At 44.5% G+C, this 26065-nt stretch overlaps 1 protein-coding gene and 1 long non-coding RNA gene across 2 annotated transcripts in view; one reads left to right on the top strand and one right to left on the bottom strand.

The window, feature by feature from the left end:
* LOC135385194 (cytochrome P450 3A41-like) overlaps positions 1 to 26065 on the top strand; it is a 120398-nt gene that overhangs the window by 28700 nt on the left and 65633 nt on the right. Inside the window, exons 2-6 of the mRNA XM_064614388.1 lie at positions 16445 to 16541; positions 17008 to 17060; positions 18720 to 18816; positions 21687 to 21803; positions 25364 to 25452. Of these exons, the coding sequence (XP_064470458.1) occupies positions 16445 to 16541; positions 17008 to 17060; positions 18720 to 18816; positions 21687 to 21803; positions 25364 to 25452 (453 nt within the window). The remainder of the gene's footprint in view (positions 1 to 16444; positions 16542 to 17007; positions 17061 to 18719; positions 18817 to 21686; positions 21804 to 25363; positions 25453 to 26065) is intronic.
* Positions 2336 to 25557, bottom strand: LOC135385195 (uncharacterized). The gene is made up of 4 exons (XR_010420341.1): positions 25344 to 25557; positions 6658 to 7004; positions 3317 to 3394; positions 2336 to 3211 (listed from the first exon to the last, which is right to left on the bottom strand). It is a non-coding gene; the product is annotated as an uncharacterized LOC135385195 (long non-coding RNA).

The following is a 26065-nucleotide window of genomic DNA, read 5'->3' as shown; positions in this document are numbered from 1 at the left end:
AGCTTGGCGTTCACAAGTCTATCTTGGATGTTCCTTGCTCTACGATAAGTAACGCGGGGTGGTTCCGGAAACACCTGACTCATTCGAATCTATATTGGGTGAGGATTGCATAGTGCCGTTTAAGTATGCGGTTTACGTCCGGGGCATAACCGTTGAAGCTAATAGTGAGGTTTACTGAAGAATTCTTATCGGCTCGGGACTGTCTTTGGAATAGGTTCTCTCGATCGGTTGATCTAGCTCTGGCTATGGCATCTTTTACGACCTGATTAGGATATTTTCTATCTGCAAATGTTTCTTCATGGCTCTCAAGATGATTGTCTAGTTCATCATCGTTAGAACATATTCTCCGGTAACGCAGCGCTTGACTATAAGGGATAGCTAGCTTAGTGTGTCTGGGGTGGCAACTCTGGAACGATAGATACTGTTGGGAGTCGGTAGGCTTTCGATACAGACTGGTGGTTATGGTTCCATTATGTAGTTTAACTTCCACATCCAGAAAATTAACAACTGAGGAGGAGTAATTGAATGTAAATTTAATACTGCACTCTAAAGTCCGTAACCCATAAATACGAGGGGTGTTCAAGTGAACCGGGACTTTCTGTCTCCTGACTCGCGCTACTTCATTTTCATGATTTTCACACGCGACAGGCCTCCGCGTTTACCACGTGGTGGTCCAAAGTTTGTGCAAAACAGAAGGCACGTGCTGGACAAGATGTCCAACAACGAGGTCAGCGCGCACATCGAACAGCGAATTGTCATGAAGTTTCTCGTGAATGAAGGCGTAAAGTCATCTGAAATTCACAAAAGACTTCAGGCTCAGTATGGCCACGATACACTTAGCCGCAGCAAAGCGTTTCAGTGGTGCAAACGGTTCCGAGACGGCCGTACATCAGTACAGGACGATCCCGGCCGGGGCGGCTCAGAGCCCAGTGTCAGAGTTCCTGAGAACATCCAACTTGTGGAGCGCCTGATCCTCAAGGACCGACGGATAACATGTCTCGAACTGGCTCGAAAGACGGACCTTTCTGTGGGAACGTTGAACACTATCATTCATGAACACCTCCAGTTTCGGAAAGCCGGGCCTCCTCACCAAAGGAGTCCTCCTCCTAGAGGACAATGCACGCCCGCATACCGCGCATCTCACGACACGCACCTTACATGAACTTGGCTGGGAGTTGCCTCCCCCCATACATCCCCCTTACAGTCCAGACCTCGCCCCCAGCGATTTCCATCTCTTCGGGCGTTCCTTGGGGGCCACCACTTCAGCTGCGACGACGAAGTCAAGAATGCGGTCCGATCATGGCTGCTACGCGCCGGTAAGGATTTCTATGCTACTCACATCCAAGCCCTCGTGAAACGCTGGGACAAGTGCATTAGTGCAGCTGGAGATTACGTTGAAAAATAAAACTAATTTCTCGTCTGTAAGTTCATTTTACTTTTGCGACAAAAGAAAAGTCCCGGTTTGACTTGAATGCCCCTCGTAGAAGTAAAACACTTGCAAACTTTTTACCTCTATTTCTCGAGGTAACTATGTTACCTATACTCTGAATAACCCTTGTACACGGGTTAAAGCATAACCTGTAGTCGCTTTCCACGTTGCTGCCCATGTAACTCTTATACAGAGGTTAAAGTGTAACCTATACCCACCCACTGCGTTGCTACGTTTGTAACCTTTATCTTAAAGTTATTCAGTGAAGCCATCTACACAGGGAGGCGGGGTGAGGCGTCCCTGACAACATTGCACGAACTCCTAATAAAAGAAGCACACCACAGAGAAATGTGTGCTAACAGTATGGGGTAATCATTACTATGCGTCGTGGATGCCGAGTTGCCTGTACTTCAAGCGGAGTAAACTCGACACGCGCATCTTTTTGGAAAAATAAAAAATTCACAATACTAAAAAAATTGTGGAGGTCAGTTGCAAAAAACGAGTAAGAATGGAACCACTGAAAACAAATTAAACGCATGTCATGAGTTTCCAAAACCCTCACGGAACTAAATATCGTTCACTGCATGCCGCTATGTAAAGTATTTGATTAACTAAAATGTTGTGACACGTTCTCAAGGACACCTTGCCCTATCAAACGCAGGAAATGCTCAGCGAAAATATTAAGCTTTTCTTTACAAACACAGAGTTACTTTATTATCAAGGGTTCATATTACATAGTATTCAACGCAAAATACTCGAAAAATACAGTGTAAAATTCTTTATCATCTTCATATGACACATGGAAAGACCATTCAAAGAATGAATTGTAACATATTAAATAGGAGTAATATTAAAAGTTCAAGATGCAATACACTTTGCACTGAAAAATCAAAATCGAGTTGACAAGTCTCCTCTTCAATGGAGCAAAATATACTCGAAGGATCATGTAGAAAAAAGCATATGTGAAATATGAGTATTACTAAAGTGCAGAACACGTTGCACTGAACGTACATATAAAGGAACTGAGCTGACAAGTCACTTTTTGACTATAGCAAAATAGGTAATTCGTAGTCATCCTCACATGACGTGTAGAAAAATCATCTAAATGAAAGTCTAATGAGATAAAGAACTCCAACGCATTTTACACTTAAGGCACGTTACAAAAAATCGGGTTCCACATAAACGCAATTTCCGAACCTGATCTGATTTTACCAAAGTGGTGTCAATCTGCACACCCATTTCCTGAAACAATTCCTCTATGCTGCTTACAACGCAATCGACAACCACCTTGGGGCACATGTGGTGGCCCTCTGGGTTACGGCATAAATAGCCCAATTTTTTTCAGATTACTCTGCGAACGTTGATCTGTTCTTTCCATGTCCTCAAGTAGCTCACCTATACATTCTGTTGGCTGGCTGCCATCCTGTACTCGTGTGCTTAACTAAATACAAAAATTCAAATGATGTCTGTATGTTTAGATGGTTTCAAATGTTGTCCCACAAGTATCACAAGAAGGGAGAAAGCCAGACCCAACACACTGAACAACGTGGTCACGAAAGCACTGGAAATACCTAGTTGACAATCTACAATGTTGGCAAATATGGGTTCGTACATGGCTGGCTGGCTGCCTTGGTTTGCGATGAATCCCGAGCTTGCGGAGAGTTGTGGGAACGACCTGGTTTGCTGCTATCTCTCTGACCCTCTGCAGAGTTATAGACTGGGATTGGGCTGCTGCTGTATTTCTGCTGGACTGTTCGTATGTACTTCTGTGGCACGAGATACCTAAATATAAACCGCAACGTCAAAAGGGGGCTAGCTGATTATTTCATTTTTACACGTATACCCACTGTTTACATGCAGGAACCATTACCCACACTATTTCCTTACCATCTGCCACGATACTGTCAGGAAACTCATGGCTGTGTCCATCAAAGTTGGAACCAGTGGAGCTGCGCTATGGGTCACCTGCGAAGAATATTTTTTTTTTACTGCAATAATCTGCACAAATTGCAAGACCTTTATATATCGGGTGCTTCTAGTCTATCCACTTTCTGTGCTACTGCACCGAATTCAATTGTAACGTTAAAAATGACGTCATCATTTGTCATCATGACGCTCATGAGGTCTCAAGTTCACATCGACCTGCGAAGCGCCAAATGTTAAGTCTGACGTGGAAACGCGCAGCTCGCTTATCCTCCCTTTCGGGATTCTGTCATGTAGTGACAGGCAACCAAGTGATGATAACCGATATTTCAGTACAATGATAGAAAAAAAAAAAAAAAACGACAAGTAAGCGACCGTTCAAATTCCAATAACTGGTCAGGAATGGACTTAAACAATAGTGACAGGGAAAGAACGGACGTCTAATTCAGGACGAGGAAGAAACAGTCGCAATTATGATGCGTCTTTGAGATCACTAAAGGCGAATGCATGCAGAAGTTTCTTAATGTAACGTAATCACCTGCTCAACGCATGCATCAAGCTAACTGCTCATACGCGTTCCTCGTGTTACTAACCTGTTTCAGTCAGAGCTGCATGCTTGGCTCGTGCATGGTGACAATAACAGCATGCTACTTCCAGTGCACGTCCATTTTCATTCATTTCTCCAATAAATGCATCACAATCACAGCCGGCGTCCGTGCAACGTCACCGTGTGAAACCTCGAATGTCTGTGTGCGCCCGTCACATCATATATCCACACGCGAGCTTCACCCATGCAACACTACACTAACATGAGAGCGAACTACGCAGGAAACTAATAGCAAATACGGAAGGTTACTTGCTATGTGACTTTGAATTCCGTTGTTTCCAATGCAACGGATGTCGAAGCGGCGAGGTACCACACAGCAAGCGAAACGCTCCTTCCGCTTTTTTCTGATACACGCTGTTGCCAACTGCCACTTGCCATTCAACCGCCACCTGCCGACTTTAGCTTCTCCATACGTCCGGTACATGACGCAATAATTAGCAAGTGGAATCTCTGAATGAAGCCCTCGAGTGGATCACTATATCTATGCGGTTTAAAATTGTTTTGGAGCACATATTTTATAATCACTGCACTATAAGTCCACTCCAATTGCCGCTTGAGTTCACACTGTTACCTTACTGACCTCATACGCATTTACCTTACTGAACCATGAAATAGCTTAGAGTTATAAATCGCATGGAAAATACTAATGCTTGCACTGAGCAAATTAGCAGATTTTCTTCGCAAACATAAGTACGAAGCTTTCGCGAAACAGCGGACCACTTCGCTTTTATAATTAACGCTGGTAACCTCTCCAAAAGCGTAACGCCGTCCTTAGGGGTAACGCCACTGTTTCATTCGCAATGTAACCTGTAAGAGGGCAGCTTACGTCCACATGTAACCTTTGAATGGGCTGTAACCTTGACATCGAGCACCAATAACTTGTATTTCACAAGTTAGATGCTTTCAGAGAAACGTTAGAGGGAACCAGATTAAGAGTGTGGGATGCACTTGGTTAAAATCGTTAACAAACAACTGAAGGTCGCATTCGGAGTGGGGCCAAATAATGAATATATCATCTAGGAATCGGCTTCAGTGCACAATTTTTTGAGGAACGGTTCTTCCAAGGATGCCATGAAGATATTTGCATAGTTCGGGGCCATTTTTGTTCCCATTGCTGTACCATTGACCTGTATGTAATGTTTGTCGTCGAATTCGAAGTTATTGCATGTTAGACTCAGATTCAGGAGTTCCGTGAGGACGGACGTATCATAACCCTGATCGGGTTGATTCTTAAACGCACACTCTGCTGCTGCTATTCCATCTGAGTGGGGAATATGTTAGTATACAGGGAAGTGACATCTAGAGTTGCTAACAGGCAATTAGGGGGAACGTTTATTTTACGTATATCTTGAAGGAAATGGTTGGTGGCCTTAACGTATGAGTCGAATTTAGACGGGATGGGCTTGAGGAGATGATCCACGAACGATGAAAGATTCTCAGTGGCTGTACCATACAGGAAACAATCGGCCTTCCGAAGTTACCCGGCTTATGTATCTTGGGGAGCATGTAAAATCTACCAGACGTAGGGTCCCTTGGGGGTAAGTACTGGTACAAGCTCTCGTCAATCTTTTTAGCGTTTTTCAACCTTGTTAGGACTTTGGTTACATTGGCACTAATTTCGGGGGTGGGGTCAGTTTCCAGAGGTCTGTAAAATTCCGCGCCCTGAAGTTGGCGGAGGCCTTCTGTAACGTATGTTTGTTTATCCATTACAACTATCTCGCCTCCTTTATCTGCCCTCTTAATTACGATATCCTTGTCGTTCTCTAATGCCGACAAGCTTTCTTGCTCCTGCTTAGTGAGGTTATACCTGAGTTTGCGTTTGGCGATGTCCTGATACGCACGGAAGATATCCTTCTGAACTGCTTTAATGTACAAATCAACGGTTTTATGTCTCGGTTAGGTTCTGGAGTGAACTCTGATTTTATACGAAACGGATTGCTGTTCGACTCTGTCTTTTCATGAAAATATTCTGCAAGCCGTAGCCTCCGGGCAAAGTTATCGAGATCTAACTGTAACTGGTATTCATCCACTCTTGCATCATTAGGGCAGAACGATAATCCTTTACCAAGTAGGGAACGATCGGAGTTCGTAAGTTCACGGGAGGAAAGGTTGATAACGTTACGATCTTTTGGTAGTCGGTCGGCATCACGCATTGGAGGGGAATTATTATTTAGGTGCGTTTCAGGGACGTGCTGCAGGTTCGGGTTTGAGGCTACGGCAGAAGTGGACAAGAAATTGGGCGCGTTTGAGGCTGTGTTATCGGCGGTACGATGTTGTAGGTTATCCAGAGTGAGCTTTTTTTCTTTCTGTAGTTTTAGGCTCACTCGTTTCTTTTGAAAGAACTCGTCTAGTTCTGCTCTATGAGACTCAGATAAGGTGGTTGCGTTTGAGACTGTGTTTGCCTCCTCTGAGAGGGAATTGATTGTATCTTGACACTGCGTAATTAGTATTTTGGTTAGGGCTAGGGACGTATTGTGCAGGGCTGATAGCCACTGTTTTTCAAGGTTTTGGTTAAGAGGAAACGTAGATATCTTACGAATCTGCAGTCCTCGCGGGAATTTTCCACTCCTTTCATAAGTGACCAGAGTATTAAGGTGAGAGGAGTAGCGCGCAATTTTGTCCGCGATTTTTCTGAGTTGGAAAAATGCCTGAGTGTCACTGCTAGTAGTTTCGCCGGGATAAAATGGTTCAGACTCACCAGTTAGTCAATCCTGCTTCTTGGACGTTTTCTGGACGTGGACATGGCTCCGACTGCTCGCTGCTGCTTCCTGGATTGTGGGCCATACTGGATCAGGCGTCCCGGTGACTCCTTCCTTGTGGACAGGCAGCCGACGTAGAAGCCGGGGCAGTAGGGTTCGCACTCGGTGTGCTATCTGCCGGACTCCCTCGAAGTTAGGGTGCAGGCCGTCGGCTGCTAGGACTCTCATCGGGGGTTGTCGGTGAAAGCCGTGGTCCAGAAAGTAGAGGTCCGGCGATCGCTTGCACAGGTGTCGCAGTCGCATGTTGAATCCGTACGCCCGTGGGTTACATTGGAACTCACGGCGCCTGTCGGGATAAGATCGACGGCGGTTGAAGGAGTGGGGTAGAATAAGAGTACATTCCACTAGATCGATGTTCCCGCGGGAACGGATGTTAGCCATTTTCGTTCTGCAATCGGGTTTTCCATCCCCACCCCTTAGAGAAAGAGAATCGTTCGTGATTTACAAATTTAAAAGCCAGATTAACGAGGACCCCGGCGTCCTCTCAACCGTTCGCAACCTAAATTCCTAATTATCTCAGAATACATACACTCTTTGGTATCTCTTTCAGATTCCCTGGTTGGTCACCCCAGGAAATCATGAAACCCCAGGAAAGAACATGACTGCCTGTGATTCATTGTACCCTTTTACCTTTGTTTGACAAAGCACGTGTGCTGCCCTCTCCCCTTGCACATATTCCCCTCTCATTCTTTGGAATTGTCTTGCGTCACCATAATATCCCATTCCTGTTGAAGACAGCGCTGCTGTCGAAACGTCGAATACCCCCTCTTAGTTTTAATAAAGTTCCCCTTTTATTCCTTGTCCTGTAGAAGCACTGTCTCCACTTCTGATCCTTATTGAATATATATATATATGTTTATAAGTCTCAAACGTCGCCACGCCAGCATTGGACAGCTGTTTTGGGCCCTATTGAGCCTTCATCAGCAATGCGTAGGTAGGCGACGTTTGAGCGAGTGGCGTCGGAAGGTCACGTGGAACGTGATGTCCTCCCGTCAGGGTGAGTGACTCACCTCTGAAAGCCCAGTGCGAAGCCAGTAAAGTATTAATTGAAGAAAAATAGCATAGGCTCTTTGGCTGCACGTTGAACATATGTTTATAAGTCCCAAACGTCGCCACACCAGCATTGGAAGCATTGGACTGTTAAGGCCGAAACAGCTGTCCAATGCTGGTGTGGCGACGTTTTGGACTTATAAACATATGTTCAACGTGCAGCCAAAGAACCTATGCTATTTTTCTTCAATTATATATATATATATATATAGGTTAAAGAGGTTGATATATCAGACGGCTGCAAAGTTGAATAAAAGTAAAATAATAAGACGTGGAGGACAGTCTAGAGGTTTAGAGGAGACAGTCTTATGTCATCTGCCGAGGCGAAGCATTCGCACTACTGACCCCTTTGAGACACGTCTCCTCGTTGGCGTGGAGGGACTGGACGATCCTCACCGACAGTAAAGTGGCTCTGGAGGCGCTGGCCTCTTACTCTGCTGCAGTCATCAATGATACCTACACCACAATCATCGCCATGTACTCCGCCGAACTTGTATCCCTGGGACACGGCGTGGTTTTCCAATGAATTTCGAGCTATGTCGGACTTTCTGGCGATGATCGTGCTGACGCTCTCGCTCGGCAAGCCCACGACACTGAGCAACCGACTCTCCTTCCCCTTGCGCTCTCTATGTGCCAGCTGAAAATCCGCCGCTTTATTGCCAAATGCACGCAGTTCTTTCACCAAGAAGCTATACGAACCAATACCTTCCTTAAATCCATTGACCCGCTAATGACACATCCTGTGCCTGGCCGCATCCCGCGCATCGAGGAATCGTTGCTTCATCGGCTGTGGCTGAATGTGGCACGAACTCCACTCCTCCCGTTTAAGATGAGCCAACATCCATCACCTCTTTGCCTCACGTGTCACGTAGAAGCTGACCTGCCACACATACTCCTTACCTGCCAGCGGCACGAAGATCGCCGGTCGAGTCTCCGGCGCCGTCTCGCTCATCTAGGCTACCGAGAGCTTTCCCTCGCGGTGCTACTTGGCCCTACTCAGCACGCTGCGCTGACACGATTCCTTCGGGAGTCTAAACTCTTGGGCACTCTCTGATACGTCCTATATGACTGTCTGCACAACGATTAGTGAAGGAGCTCTCTTCTTCTGTATTTTTTCATAATTCTCTGTGTCTCTGCTGCTTTTATCCTCTTTTTGTTTCTTTGTTTGCTTTTGGGAATAGCAAGCCTACATCAATGCTAACCTTTCCCTTCTGTTTTCTCTTTTTTTTCAGCATTAAACATACCCCCCTCCCTCACGGACCTCTCATTGATCACATCCGTGTGAGACTAACAACACAGGAAGTTTCCGCCCTTGAGCTTGTATTCTCAAAGACACTATTCTTTATAAACTGTAGCAGCGTCTTTGTTCGCTACATTCCAAGGAAGAAAAAAACTGTCTTCATGCTGATGGAACGAGGAGTAATATAATAGCAATTCTTGAACTGCTCAGAAAATGCGCATAATGGTTTGCAGATATCGGTCAAATGTAGGAGCAGAATTGCAATGAGTTATGATGTAATGTTAGAGGGGATAACGCGCTCTGCGGTTTAGCGTGGAGAAATAAGACGCACTGACCCGAACTAGAGGATAACTTGTTGGCTTCTTTCTTTTTCGTTGTGTACATAGATTTAGCATATGCATATACTAACGGCTTATGAGTGCTGAAATATACGTATTTCGAGAGCAATTGATTTTAATGATCTGAAGAATTTACATGAAAGCTGTGCGTATGACGAAATCCCTGACTGCATTTACTGCAATGCTTAAACAAAGGCCACCAACATGGGAAGTCCAGGAACGGCCGTTTGTTCATGTTGGCATGTCCACGTCACAACGAAGCAGACATCGCTCTCCTGCCTTGGCAGTCTCGCCAGCAAGATGTAATATAACGTAGCATTACAATGCCCGCAGCTGCCTCGCATTAACCTCACCTAGGAAACACGCCGGTGCTATGCTTTACTAGGCACTCCTAGCCGGAGCGGGTTGTCAAGCGACCTTCCGCACGCGAGGTGTGTACGGGAATGTGTACAGGGAAGTCACGTTGAATAGCCTTACGAAATGAAGCAGCCAGGAACGATACACAGACAGAACCACACGAGACAACTGCTAGGAACTGTAAGCACCCGTTAGCTGGAAGTTCAGTTGTGAACTTCAGTCCTTTCGAATGTGTTGTAAACACCTCGAGGAAGTTCAACTCATTTTTTTTTCTTTATTATAGACACAACATGTTACATCAGTTGATTAGAGGCGGCCAAAAGCGGCAATACTGCAGCTTGACGAGTGCACGCCCCTTTAATAACGTACAGCAGCATCACAACAATTGTGCAACTATATAAAGCAAACTATAATAAAGCAAATCGCAAAACAAATCACTAGCAATGCATCAATGTGAATTCACAATAACAGACATAACAAAACAAAAACTAGATAAATGTAACGAAAGTAATCAGAAATAGAAGTTACAGAGATGACTCTGATGCAAGGCGTAGTAACAAAATATTAGTCGCAAGAGAAATTGCAAGTTGTCAGAATTGAAACATGGCTCTTAGAGTTGTAAATGATGTATTCGCAAGATCGATACCGTTCTTGATGTACTTATTAAGAATTGCTGCTATATTATACTGTATCATTTGAGTACCGAAATTAGTACCAAGCGGGGTACATTCCAGTAGACTGCCTGGCGTGTCCTTTGGGTGAACTGTGACTGCAGGTTGAAAAAGTGACAGTATTATTAAATTGTTATTTTTTACGGCCGTTAGTAGAACTTCAAAAGGAGTGTATTCATAGTATTGATGAACTTTCATGATACGAAGTTGTGTAAAATAATTCCGCAGTGTGATAGCCAGGTGGCACACCGGCAATCACCCTCGCTGTGCGCTTTTGTTGAAGATACAGGTCTTTGATGTTATTTTGAGAGGGTGGTGCTCCACACAAGATGGCAATAGGATAGATGCGACCTTATCAATGAATTGTAAATAGAAATCATAACATCTTTTGGTAAATTATGGCGATGTCCTACAGAGTATACCCGCTGCCTTTCCTATTTTTAGATTTGATATAACCGATATGAGCATCCCATGTGAGGTTGTCCGAAAAATGCACACCAAGTATTTTGACAGTCTTTACGATCTCAATGAGTTGATGGTCTAAGACAATGTTTAGTGACAGAAGTGCGGGTTTATTTTTGGGCCTATATAATATGCCTTTAGTTTTGACAACATTTATGGCAAGGCAGTTTCTCTTGCACCACGTGTTAATACTAGAAAGAGATAAGTTTGTTTTGTCAACAATTTCATCAACGTTAGTGCCGGTAAAAAAATACGCTCGTATCGTCTGCGTACATGAAAAAAGTGCATGCTGTGAGGTAGTAACAATACTGTTTATATAGATATTGAATAACAGTGGTCCCAACTCCCAAGACACTGCCCTGGGGCACGCCAGCAGTCAGTGGTAGCATACCCGAAGTACAGTTGTTGTTAGTGACATACTGATATCTGTTGCGAAAGTAGGATTTAAGTAATGATAGTGGTGTACCACGGATGCCATAACGTTCCAGTTTTTGCAGTAGTATGAATGATTGAGAAAATCAAAAGCTTTTGTAAAATCAATGTATATCCCTAAGGTAAATAATTTCCTTTCAAGGTTTTTTATTAAGAACTCTTCTGGTGCAAAAGTGCTATTTCTGTCGAGTAACCTTTACGAAAACCATACTGAGAATTTGTAATCACATTATGCAGAGAAAAAAATTGTGTTAAAACGAGAATGAATCAGTTTCTCAAGACCTTTCGAAAATATTGAAAGGATTGAAATGGGTCTGTAACAGCCAATGTCATTACGGTTGCCAGGTTTAGGTAAAATAATAACCCTAGCTATTTTCATTTTATCGGGATAAACACCAGTCGAGAGAGAGAGGTTATAGATATGGGTCAGAACTGGAACGATGATGTCAATGATGAACTTAACCGGCTTAATTTGAATGTTATCACTGTCACATGCCTTGCTATTTTTGCTATTAATAAAAGACGCATACACTTCAGCATCAATTGCAGGAGAAAAGAAAATGGAGGGGGACAACTGCATTACCGGACATTGCAGCACACACAATTTCGTCATTGGAAGGCTGAGGGAACGCGCGCATTGCTATATTAGCGAAGTGTTGTTTAAATTCGTTACAGAGTTCATGTCCATGTAACATACGACCGTCGACCTTGATACTTATAATTTCGTCGCGACTTGTCTTCGTAAGGTTTCTTATCGCATTCCATGTGGTAGCGGGGGTATGTGCATTGCTAAAAATTTTCTTAAAATAAGTTGATTTAGCTCGTTTAATGGCCGCGGTTACGTGATTACGAAAAACCTTAAATTGACGAAGTATATGATTATCTCTAGAGTCAATAAATTGCTGATACAGTCTGTTTTTCTCTGAAATAAGTCTGACCAGCTGCGGAGTAGCCCAGGGCTTACGCGTACGACGACTAACTTTGCACGTCTTAAACGGGAAGTTGCAGTCATAAAATTTGTTTAAATTGATGGAGAAACTTAGAATATGCCTCGTTAGCGCACTGACAGCTCAATATGGAGCTCCAATCTGCTTCTTGTATCGCAGTTTTAAATTTCTCCAATTTAGTGTCAGTAATGGACTGGTACGTGTAGTATATTGGTACGCAGAACGCGACGAGTGTTAATAAAGGCGTATATTGGGAGGTGGTCGCTGATATCATAGCATATAACGCCAGCACAAACAGTACCTACGTCGGCATTTGTAATAAATATATCAATCAGTGTAGATGAATGTAATGTAATGCGCGTTGGTAGCTTAATGCAATTGACAAAACCATATGTATCAAGGAGTGTCGACATTTCAACAGATGGCGTACAGTTTGAAAGTAAGTTTATATTCACGTCACCGCCCATATATAACGTGTACCTATTAACAGAGATAAAGCAGAACAGGGTTTCAATAAAGCGAAGAAAAGTACTAACATTTCCAGAAGGAGGTCGGTACACTACTACAAAGACAGTTGTATTATTCTTTGCGCAAACCATCTCATAATCATCGGTGATGCAAGAGAAGTAACTTATCATCTCATAATCAGTACATTTTGATAACAGTAGAGATACTCCTCCCCCACACTTGTCTTTTCTGTTAAGATAGAAATTACAATAACCGGGCATGGAAAATGCCTCATTATCCGGAACCAGGTTTCTGACAACATGACAACATCGAATGAAAAATTTACAGATTGCAACAGTAGTTGTAATTCATCAGTCTTGTTTCGTAATGAACGAACGTTGACATGAAGAAACGAAAGCGAGTTGCTCGGTCTGACCAATGCATCAGGGGCGTCATACGTGGTGGACAAAAACTGCATTAGATACAGTCACAGTCGTAAGGGAAGGAATGCTGCCTACCCAGCTACTTTATTTACATCGTCACTGGTGTACACGCATACGGCGGGGGCCGTTTCGGTTTTTCGAACATAAACTTTACCACTTCTAATCCAGGCAAAAGCAAGCTTTGATTCTTTCTTTTTCGCAATAGCCAGCCCGAGCACTCGCTTCAGTGCGGGACATAGGTGTTCGTTGACATTAACAGAATTTTGTCCCTGTAATCCGAGATCAAAAGTCGTCATGCGTTTCTTTCTGCACTTATCAAGTACTGTGTCACGCACTTGCCTATGTTTAAATTGTATGATAATGTTTCATGGTATCAGACCTTGGCGTGGGTACAGTATGCATAATGTCCACGTGGCTCTCTAGGTCAGGCTCATTGATTAGGTTCTCATTGTAGGCTTTTGGCCTTGTATTGTCCTTGTATTGTTTGGCCTTGGCCATTTAGGCATTGTAGGCGTCAGCTGGACTCTCGCCCTTTCTCCCTACCGAAATTGCTTGGTCCCTGGCCCAATCCAGCCCAGCAACGCTCTGCGCTCAAAGCTCTTCTGACATTTCTGGACACCATCAGACAACGATCGTTATTGTAAAGGGGCTCGTTATTTTATTCCCCCCATTCCACCAAGCACTGGGGTAGAGTATCGCCTGTTGCGATGAAACTCGCCACTCTCCAAGGCCGAAAATAAAGTTGTTGTTGTTTGTAGGCATTAGGTAACTCATTGATGGGCTGTTCCGTAGTTTCCCCCTCTCGGTGAAACAATACTAAAAAATAGTTCACATATCGAGATATGTGCGGTCTGCCCTTGAAATCTCGGCTAATGCGGACATCCATGGCTCCTAGATAGATGTGGCGTAGCCACGGGGGGAGGGGGGGGGGGTTCGAGCTCCCCCTACCTGCCACGGACGGACCCACGCAAATCGTGCAAATCCGAGGAGAACATAATATATGGGGGGGGGGGGGACAGTGTGACGATCGCGAAAGTTCTTGCAGTTCATGGCGTCTATCTAAGCAGCGCTCTTGAATAGTTTGCAAACTATTAGCTTTTCAAAATACTTCCAATCTCGTGACACCACCTCATTGGTCATGACCAGGGTTGGTTACCGAAAACGTTATTGTTTCCGGTCCCGTTTCCGGTAACTGAAAAACTCGGCTTTTCGTTCCCGTTTCTGTTTCCGTTTCTGGACGATTTTCGGTAGCGGTTTCTGTTTCCTCCTTTTAAGAATTACGTTTCCGTTTTTAAGGTAATTTCGGTACTGGTTTCTGTTTCTCATCCCGAACTCGTACTGTCTGGTTTTGGCTTTTTCGTGTGAGACATTCTAGTTACATAATGGATGCAAAAGGACAGCCACACCAAACACAAACTCTAAAGACTTTAATGCAAAGTTCGTCAAGAATCTTATACACCGCAAGTAGATGCCTCTCTAGATTGCGGAAATACATGCCTTTAAGTTTCAAAAGTATCCGCTCGTGCGCAAAAATAGCACGTCATCCAAAACTTTCGCGTCCATCTTGCTGCGCAGTGGGCTCAACACGAAAGAAAGTCCCGAAAATAAACGAATGAATAAATGAATGATGACTCGAAGAATAGTGCGGATATATATAATTTTCATATTAACGCGAAAACACTGAGGGAAACGTCCTGCGAATTTGGTTTCCGTTAACGTTATCACTTTTGAATTTCGTTTCCGTTTCGGTTTCTGGTAGTGAAAACTAACAAAAGTTTGTTTCCGTTTCCATTTTCGTTTCCTGTTGAACTTCGGTAATTACCGTTTCTCGTTTCCGTTTCCGGTAGCCAACCCTGGCCATGACAGCCTATACATGTAATCGTATTGTGAACGTCCAAACCAATTATTTTCGTTCCATTTATTTTTTATTTATTTATTTTTTCATCCGCATTTTGCAGTGTGCACAAGTATGTCACCCAGGATCAGCGAGGGGGGGGGGAGTTTTCGTATCGAGCCCCCTCTACCTTGGAGGTCTGGCTACGCCACTGCACACAATACAGGAGAACAGACGAGCCGATAGGAGTTCCGCTCATTTCGACATAGTTTCGTTGGTTCATAGATATCTTTCGGTTGTGTCTGTGTATCGTTCCTGGCTGTTTCATTCCGTAAGATATGTACGGACTACCCTGCACCGCTACCGTGGAGTTTAATACCGTCTCATAAACTTTTCCGCGCCCACAGTTCTCGTGGCGCCATCTATCGTCCAAGCTGAGTTTCCGGCGCAGAGCGCACAAATTTTCGAGGGGATAGTCAAATATTGTTATCGCATTAAAAATAAAGAACGCCCAACTCTGATACCGATGTAAAATCGTTGTCTCTGAGATCACTCTTACATAGCGTAACTATTCTTTTCGAAAATGTAGGTGTTACATTTTTTGTGTCCAGAAGTGTGGCTTAACTCTTCGAGGGAGGAAAAATTACTCAGTGAGGGCAGGAATAAATTAATTTGACAGTGTTTCACTGACGTCACATCGTTATTGTCTCAGTTCTTCTTCATTTTCTTTGCTTTTTTTTTTTTTGCTTATCAAGAGTGCCGTCGGTAGCGTACAGGCCCTATGCCTGACGTCGTCCTGTGTCCACACCGAGATCCATAACCACATGCAGTGATAAAGACAACTGCTCGATCGCTACTACGAACACGCACGGTTAGCACCCAGGTTCGAGTTCAATCGCGCCCCACTCACGTATCGATGTTTCAGAGAAATACAGGTAGTATCAACGTATGGGATGCGGCGAGTACAACATTGTATGACAGCAATATATACCATTGATACCACAGCAGCTAGGGCACCGTCTTCATCGCACGGTGGTGGTGGAACAGCTTGCCGTAGTCGGTCACTCTCAGGCAGGCAACGGCATGACTATCGCAGGAGGTGATCGTGCGTCCTGTGGTGCGTCCTGGGGGGATCGTGCGTGCGATTTCACAGGCAACACTACCGATTTTGTCGTATACCAGACCCATGCAGGCAGCCTTGTTGCGGCACGAAGACCACACGAAAGATCTCAGCACACGTACTCTAGGTACTTGTGCTAGGCACGTGTGTAAAATTCATGTTTATTTTCAAGTACATTTCCTTATACACGTTTTACAAAGTTGCAATGACAACGGTGATGTACCGTAATTTTCGCGTCATTTTCTTCTCTTTTGTTTTTCGTAATTTTCGCCTAATTTAAATGTCGGGTGCGTTGTCCGGAAAAATTGACGTTGAAGGAAATTGTGTTGCGTTTCTAACTCATTCAAATATCCTTCATTTTCTTTCTCCCCCGCTTTTGCTTCAGGAAAGTCCGGAAAATTTTCTCCTATTGGGAAGACAAGGGGATTCCTCACCAAGGATTTTGGCAGTATATGCGCGTCGTATACGAGATGTTCACAAAGGTAAGTGCGAAACATAGACAGCGTAGAGAGAGTTGCCCCTGCGCTTGAACATCCCTTGTTATTGTCCTTATATATTTCTTGTAGTTATTAAAGAGTGAGGAAGGGGCTGTGATGTCCTCGGTCTCCTTTAGCAATCGTTAAATCTGGCACTGATATGAAGAATCCCGATATTGCCTTAAATTTTTATCGGACTCAAATGATCTCACTTGTCTTGTTGAACACAGACAGTTATGGCACAGGCAGAGTTGTGGACCAAAAGCAGTTGATAACAAAATAACTGTTGCAGAAATTCTACAGTTACCAGTACGCGTAACAGGAATTTATTAGAACCACGTAGGTGCGTTCTTGCGGCTACGTTATTCGGCTGTTCGCCGATCTTTACTTTGCTTTTATGCAGGAGTTTTCAGTATCCACATGATGTAACATAGAAGATCATAATGAGTAGTTCGTTGGTCTTTCTTTGCAGCCAGTGCACATCAGTGTGACTGATGACTACAAGAAATATGGACGACTATATGGGTAAGCGCATCAGATATACGTCCTATACATATTGCTCAGAGATGGCTGATATCAAGCATTTTCTTGTTTATACACTTGATGCTGTTAAGCATCTATATATTCTTGAACATCTGACGCTGTTAAACTTCATCGTGCCGATAAAAACTAACGCCCGTGTAAAGCGTACAGAACGATCGAGATCGCTTACCCGAATAGCGACTTCCAGTAGATCGGTAAGTGTAATATCCCTGTCACACGGACACTTTCAATCGACATTGAGCCAATGCTCATCGCGCTCAATGCGGATCTGGTGCTGCTACACGGACATGTTCGAGCAGGATGAAGCTCCGATCCTGCGTAACCTGATCCAGTTCGTTAAACGGGATTGAGATTCTCAAACGCCTTCATGACTGCCATTGGCCTCCTCGAACTCAGCTAATTTGTTTTAAACAAAAACATTACATTAACTTGCAAGTGTTCCTCGTGAGCCCATGGAATTTCACGGTTACGGTTTCAGTCTAGTTATGACGGGCGACTGCGTTTGCAAATTTGTTTAATCTCGACACCGCGTCCCCCGTGAGCGGGGGGGGGGGGGGATATAAAGATGTATTAGCGAAAAAAAAAAAAACGTAAGGGGATAGTAAACAGCACAATGCGGAAGCGGATGCGTTGATTCTCGACTTTTTAGGAACATATTTGTCAATCCCAGCGTATTGCCTCAGCGCTGTTAGTGCCGTCAGTCGGCAAGCCAAGCTTTCAATACGCATTGAGTTGGACCGTGTAGCAGCATCGCGCACCGAACGCTCTTGAGAAACTCGATGCGGATCGGATTCAATCGGCATTTAAAGTGCCGTGTGACAGGGGTATAAACCATAACGGTTCTGAAAACAGGATCAGCCGATCGTGCTCGTCTTCTGAAGTGACTGATATAACATTGGCTGCTGAGCTCGGATTTGACAGCGTCGTTTATGGTATCGCATGTTCGTAAAGTGCATCCGATGAACTAAAACATGCTATATTATCTTGGAGCACAGGGAGGCGTGGGGGTGCCTTAGTACCACATGCCCCGGGCAACTTCCACCGGGGAGCTAGCCTCCATGCAAGGCTACCCAAGTGCTGGAGTGTAATATGTTATAATAATAATTCGTGGCTTTACGTCGCGATACAACTCAGCTTAGCGACGCCACAATTGTCGGTCTGTGGATTAATTTCCTCACCAGGAGGGTTCTTTAACGTGCACCGAACTACGACTACACGGCACACCGTATTTGACGTCCCTCGTGGAAGACGACGTTTCTAAGCAACTTGTGTCCCACCACCAATTAAGTTCCTTGCCTGCACAGTCCGAAATTGAATCAGCCAACTTGGGGTATGAAAGGGGAAGATTTCGGGGGATGTTACAAGAATCGCGTGGTCCGGCTTCACAAATCGAGTTTCTCGACGTAGGCTGCTACGAAATACATAAGAAAGCATTCATAATCCATAATTACATAGATGTTTCCCGGTATCCAAAGTGCTTATTACGTATGTTGTATGTGTTTAAAATATTGCTGGATGGAACAGAGGGGCTGTTGAGAGAGAGGAGGTTGCGAAAAAGGTGATATACTTTTTGTTTTTTGTCTTTCGTACTGCCATGACCATAATTGGAGTCCAGTGTGCAACTATAACATCATGTTTCAGATCTTACCAGGACACAGACCCTTGCCTAGTTGTAGGAGAGCCAGACTTGCTCCGTGAAGTTTACATGAAGGACTTCTCCTCATTCGTCGACAGAATGGTAAGGTCACGCAAAAAATAAGGCAACATACGTCACTTGAGGAGGACAAAAGAGGAAATACGAAACCAAAATTGGGACATAAAGTGAGATCCACACATCTTACCCGGTCATCTTGGTCACATCTGCACAATTCAGAATGCACAGGGCATGACAGGAAAAAGAGCTTGTCCCGACGTCCCGACAGTTCTCAACCAATCCCAAACTCCCGCAACCGTGCTCCAGGCGGTATGCGTATGAAAACGCGTCATGTGGTTACCGTACGCGTCCCATAACGCTATATGACCGAGCTGAGAATCCCCCGTGACACAACGTGGAACCTAGTTAACCCCCATTACATGCAAGATCATCACGTTTAGGCCGCGTGCTAACATGCGAAGAATGTGCGCGGCGCGGAAACACGCGAGCGCGGCGCGGTAAACTCTTGCCGCATGGCAGGAAAAAGCTGCCACCGCTTTCTGCTTTTCTTGGACCGCACAGTGCACGATTTCTGGCGGCATACCGCGCATCCTCGACCAATCAGGGAGTCAACGGAAGTCGCGTGGCGTTCGCATTTTCTTCCGGCTCCCAGCACGGAGAGCATTGACAGCGTCGTTGACTGGAAGGTATGTCGGAGCTCACTTTTTCCAAACGGCGAATTTATGAAGGCAGCACATGTCATACTGCCTACATTTTAAAGTGTTGCATTAATATAACTTTTTCGTCCGACATTGGAACAAAATGCGGAAGTACAGGTAAGTAAAGTGTAAGGTAGTGATTGTCATTATGGTATGATAGATTGTCATTAGGGATTAGAAGGTGAAAGCTAAACATGCTTCACAAGCAAATAATGCGCTATCGCAAAAGCGAGTGAACCCAAAGCCTGTATTTCTTGCGTCTATGGTGTTGATTTCGCAAAAGTTCACATGTGAGAATACGAACGTACAGTCAATACCTCGACCTAGCTGTCGTTCGCCATCTTGTCAGACACAGTCTCAGGATCTCTCGTATTTCATGAGATCTCGCTGTGGAGTCGTGGGCGGAGCTGGTATACTTCGGGCGGCATGCATACGCGTGGCAAGCCGCAGGCGGTTCCGCACATCTTTACCGCATGTGAGCAGCGTGGACCGTGCGGCCTCGTACGGGCCCTAAGAGCCCCGTAATGGATAACGTGGTGGTTCTGTGCACCGAGCGAAGATCTCTCTTTTATCTTGACGTATGGCTGGAGCAAACTACACGGATACGAAGAACACGAGGAGACGAAAGACACACAGGTCTCCTGTCATGTGCCCAGATGCATACTTCAAGATGCAACTGTACCAACGAGTCTAACTATACACTTTAGCTTTCTTTTTATGTGTTTCGCGTGCGCAGAATCACCAACGCTATCCCTTATGGGCGCAAAGGCGATAACGTAAGATGCACAGAAACTGTATATTTTCGAATTTGTAGCGGCGTTAGTATAGCGCTATTGAAATAGCGCGGAGCGGCATTCCGTTAGTCAGTCTCGGTAGCGGGGGCAACACCGGCCTTAAGGGATGATAGCGTTCGTAATAAGACTACAGACAAAAGCAGTCTGAATACTTTGTAGTGGTGTAGCCCTCATCCTGCATTTTAACGACGTGATTGAAATGTGTAATGACTGCAAAATTCAATCCAGTCTGTAGGTAGAGACCTGGACATACACAGATGAGATCGTCTACTGAGATGCGGATTAAAGGTGCATTACCATAGGGAGAGGAGGGAATGGCATGTACCATATCACCATCATGGTTACCGCCGCTTGCTCATACGTGGTCTGCTGTCTGCTCTACGTACGCAACCTTCTTCTTCAGCTAAACCTTGCCGCGGTTGTAGTTTTGCATAACGAGCCAGGTGATGGCGAATAGACGACAAGTAAGTCCTCACCTTTCGCAAAGGGTGAGCGCCCGGCGCAGGAATCTTCGTTTTTGTATATATCTCTAGCAAACATACGTCTCCTCGGAAGCAAGGGCATCACGCGAAAGCATGACGCCGCCTTTGCGCTCTGCGCTCGCTTCGGTCCCTCTCTCCACTTCTTCTCTCCATCAACATTTCCGAAAAGCTGGAGCCATGGCGATAAATCAGGAGATCTAGTCGCTATGATAGTGTCGAAGAGAAAGGACAATCGTAATTACGAACTTAGTGTTCTGAACGACCTCTCTGTGGATCTCCTACCAAGGACTTCCATCCTTATTGTGAAGGGGCGCATTATTTCATTCCCCGCATCACCACCAGCAATGGGGTAGATGACAGAGTGGGGAAGAGTAGATACTCTTCCCCACTCTGTCATCTACCCCGTCATCTACAGTCTTCACAACAGAACTCACTATACCCCAAGCTTGATCTACTGTATATACAGCATTTCGCGGTCGGAAGGGATTAAGGTGTCCCCAGGCACGCAAAATGCTTTATGTGAATTAAGCTTAGTCGAAAAGTAATCGATTACTTGTAACCGATTACTCAAAATTGTAATCGCATTACTTGGAAAATTACTTGCTCGGAAAACTAATTGATTACTAGTAACGCAATTGCTTGTACCGCGTTATGTCCAAGTCCCAAGGAGAACGGCGGGAGCGACCGCAGTGGGGGCGTCACGTGACATCTACGGGTGGACACGCGCTCTGCGTTACTTCAGTTGTCACCGGTAGAGCGCGTTCTGCATGCAAGTAAGTTGGGCGGAACGTGGCAAAAAATGATGCTCTGAATTACTATAGTTATTTGTACATGCCTTGTTGTGACTTCTCCAATAGCAATTTTTCGTGTTGTGTGTTATATAATTGGTTAGTTTTGCTTAGTTTAGCTTAACAGAGAGGAAATGAAATTATATAACTGTCGTGAAGCTGAATGAGAACTTTTTTCTTTCATCTTGTCAGCATGCTCCAGTTGGCGAACCGCTTTGGGACCGTTCCCTTCTCTTGACAAACGGCGAGGAATGGAAAAAGAACAGAAGCATTTTCAGCACAGCATTCACGACGACGAGGCTCAAAGCGGTATGTATATATGCCCCGGACTTAGCCTAATATCTTTTAATACACAGTACGCAACATACCATAACTAGCCAAGCAGCAATTCGCAGACATTTGTTTCCGCGCTCCTGTCTGACATACGTATTTCAATTACGCTAGGGAGCGAACTTTCGGTCTGATCACTTTTCAGTCTTGCGTACCATTAGAAGGTAGGAACGTACAGACACAATGATGGTTCCGTCACTTGATACTTGGCAGCAGACTTACACCCATGGGGAGTCAGCCTATTTGTGTGGCGACATACTGCACGTACCACAGGGTAACACTGTGGATAATTTGGACCATCTGGGGTTCTTTTGACGTGTGCAGGAAATCTCCTATGTACCCCCCCCCCACACACACACATTGCTACCTTCCTAAGCCGGGATCGAATTCCCGATCTTCAGCTCAGCAGGCCAGCACGTTTCCGACTATGGAAGCCGGCGGGTTACGTCATTTGTTTGCCGCGCGTTTTGCCCGCTGGTGCTAGAGACAGACGTGGGCCGCCCGTGCAGCACAGCCGACACCGGTCCAGAAACGGGGCGCGGCCTATTTTGTTCGTGGCCTTGTTGGCACCGAGTACTGACAGTGGTTCTGCAACATGGGTTCAACATCGGTTTCAGAGCTGCCCAGCACACTCCCGTCAAGAAGCCAAGCAATTTAGCAAGCACCGAAAACCAGTGCTTCACCGATATATCGGATTCATCTCGGAAACACGTTGGGCACAGTTACCTGCCGCTGATACTGGGCCGCCCATGAACGATATTAACATCGGAGAGAAAATGGAACCAAACGGTGTGCACTGGAACAATAGTAAGCTTTTTTAAAGGTGAGGTACGCCTATTTACCGATACGTTGAAACGGTTGCGATATTCAAGACGAGCACATCCACATGCCCCCGAAGTGCACCTTCGTTTCTTCAGTTTGTCTTCCTATTTAGAAGATAGGACAGGACAGAGATTAAGGATACAGATCAGCTCCGAAGGCTGATCTAAGAATGAACGTGATTCCGTCGCGTGGTAAGCGATCTTGACTTCACCTTCTTTGTTGACATAAAATATTGACATAACATTCAACATCCTATTACGAAAGTTAATTAATCAAAGCAACCAAAACAAGCCACGGGCGCAGACATTTTTGTGATGTACATGCGGAAAACCTGCCTCATCTACGTAGATGGGTCATCGTGCTTCTTATTGGATGAAAACTGGGACTTTCTCTGACTTTCCTGTTTACGAGAAGATGCAGTTATGGCGGTCGGCTATGAGGGCTCCGTTCGACCGAGGTAACACACAGAGCTATTGGACGATGGAAACAACTACGAATTCTTCTCAACAACGTTCTCGACGCGAAATGGTGATTGTGTGCTCGAGAAGTTCGCCCTTCAACTGGCATTCACGTCAACCCGTCTGTTTTTTTTACTATTGGGAGCGATTGAGCAACAGCGTGAGCAGTGGTGGTCGTGTGAGTACATACCTGTATAGGAAAAAGACGGCACTTTGTGCCAGTGTGCAAATCGTGCGATTGCCGGACTTCTTACACGTCTTCTTATACATATATATACACAGGGTGTCCCAGCTAAATGCGAACATATTAAAAAAAAAGAAATATATATATATATATATATATATATATCACTTTTTCCGAGATGAAATCAATTGCAAAATAGCACATGCTGAAGGGCACTCCTTAGGAGGGCATTAGCAAACTCCTAAGGCAATGTCTTAATTAACTTCCAATAATAAACTTTTTAATCATAAAACCTAGAGTTGTCTCAATGGGAACATCTGGTCCGTTCGGTCACCTGATACTGGAGTCGTTTTCAGAACAAAAATCCGTTCGATAGATCGTCGGCAAAAAAATTCGTGAAGGAACACCATTTTTTCCTTTATTTTGTTCATTGCGCATCTTCGGAGACGCGTCTTTCCTGCATCCCCAATGTGAGAGGGGAAGGAGCACAGTGCCAAAAGGTCAACGTACAGTTAGTGCACAAAAGGTTAGCCAGCTGTAGGACTCGAACCCACCTCTTCTGGAATCCAGAAGATATGTCAAATCCTTTTCAGTGACTTCCATCTTTCATCTAGTAATTTATGGCGTCTCCCTCGGCCAAAATGGTGGTTACTGGTGCCATGCTACAATGGGGCAAATTACAACAAGAGCTTCAACTTGGAAACGCAAAGGTGGTATGTGCATCGCAGAGAAAAAGAAGACACAGCAAACGTCGAGCAGAGCAAAGCCTATAGGACTTCCAGCGATAAACGGCGCTGAAATACTGTTGTGGATGACTTCATGGAATATTACTGTCTGGTGTGACATGAGAAATACGAACCGAACCAAGACTGGGTTCAGTGCAAGATTTTCAAATGCTGGTCACATTGGGACTCTAGTAACAAAGACCTATTATACGTTCGCCATGACTGCGTGGCAAATCCCTGATTTCTGCCTTATGGAACACTCATTGTTTGGGCATACCTGTAGCCTTTTCCTAAGTGCTCGAAGGTTTTGGAATATTGAAATAACCTGCCCCCTGTTGCATATTAAAAATTTTGACCATATTTAATTAAATATTCGCGTCATTTTTATTCTACAGTGTCCAGAGGGAGTGCTACAGTATTCAGTGCAGCTAGTGCACTGAAACGCCTGCACCTCCAAGTACGTTTTGAATTAGGACAGTTTTCTCAAAAAAATATTTGAACTTGCCCCCTTCTCCTACCAATGATGATAATATTATAAATGATAATAATAAATTTATTAACGTGCCCAAGAACAGCCAAAGCCTTGGTATTGGCGCACGTAGACAATGCAGTACTTATATATATACATATACAGATTAGGCAAAACATAACATATACAGGACATATACAGGAACAGGAACATAACAAGAGGATATTCACATTGATACATACAGTACAGACATACAGATATACAATTATACAGTACATGGCAGTAAAAGGGAAGGGGGAAAACTGTACAACTTCACATGTTATTGAGTGAACGCCAGAGGAGAGTTTTGAAAACGTTTGTATGGGAGCTAAAGGTATCAAGAGAGGGGTGAACTGCGTTTGTCATTTGTTGAATAGGTGCGATCGGATTAGCAGGCATATGGTGGGATGGGTACAATATATTCGTGTGTCTGGTTACATTGACAGGTGCTACGACATGAAGCTGATGTAATAAATATGGTGTATCGAGAAAACTGTGTAAGATCTTAGAGCACAACATAACATCGTGAAAACGGCGTCGCGTTGAGAGTGGTTCGAGGTTAAGAAATGACATTATCTCCCTGTAGACGTACATTCTAAAGTCAGGGCTCTTTCTCAAAAACACGCTATGTACAATGTGTAGAAACTTTTTCTGGACAGATTCATTAATAATAATAATATTATTATTATTATTATTAATGGCACTAAAATAGAATAATATTATATTATTAATATTATTATTTAAGTCCTTTGTAGTGCAGGAAGTCGTGCACGTACTTAAACATATGATTTTCTTAATGAGATTCCAGAACATAACACTCACCCACTTCTTGAAATATTCAGATCGTACCCAAGGTTGTGGGTGTCGCCAACCGGACAGCGGATGCATTGCTGGAGCACGCAACTAACAAGGAGCCAGTGGACCTGCACGGGTATGTTGGAATTTTACATTCGTTAAGCAGGACGACCACATGAACAGTGGTAAGTATACTGACCAGATGTCAACAAAGTTCAAAGAAACGGTTCAAATTCGGCGTGGTGTGGCTTACGTGGCGCTGATCACGCGTAGTCTACTAAACCTTACGCATTGTGATTCACATATCACACGCATCATCGCAGCACATAGCTACAATGTCAAGCAGAGTACATGTCAAGACCCCATCCACCCGGCAGAGCGTCCGCCTATACCAGCGTTGTACCCGCTACCAAAGCGAAATAACGAAACACCGCTACATGCCACTGCACAAAAATGTAGCGCAATAAACTAATTTCAAAAGCTAACACGATACCGCTACCACTACCAAGTAAAAGTAACGTAAATACCACATCGCTACCGTACCTTTTTCTAGGCAACGTGTTACAGTAAGCATACCGTTACCGAATACGTCTAAAGACGGTGTAATATTTATGTACCCTAAGCCAGCATGTATGTATGTATACAGCCAGCATGCAGCACAAAGTGCGTGTATCACTACTTCGAGATATTCACGAATCCTAACGTCAAACTTTTCCATCTGCTTACTGTCGACGGATTGATCAGTTTTC

The sequence above is a fragment of the Ornithodoros turicata genome, chromosome 2, assembly GCF_037126465.1.
Source record: "Ornithodoros turicata isolate Travis chromosome 2, ASM3712646v1, whole genome shotgun sequence".
Taxonomy (NCBI): domain Eukaryota; kingdom Metazoa; phylum Arthropoda; class Arachnida; order Ixodida; family Argasidae; genus Ornithodoros; species Ornithodoros turicata.
Note: the sequence above shows the minus strand (reverse complement) of the source record. Positions and strands in the feature narration are given on the sequence as shown.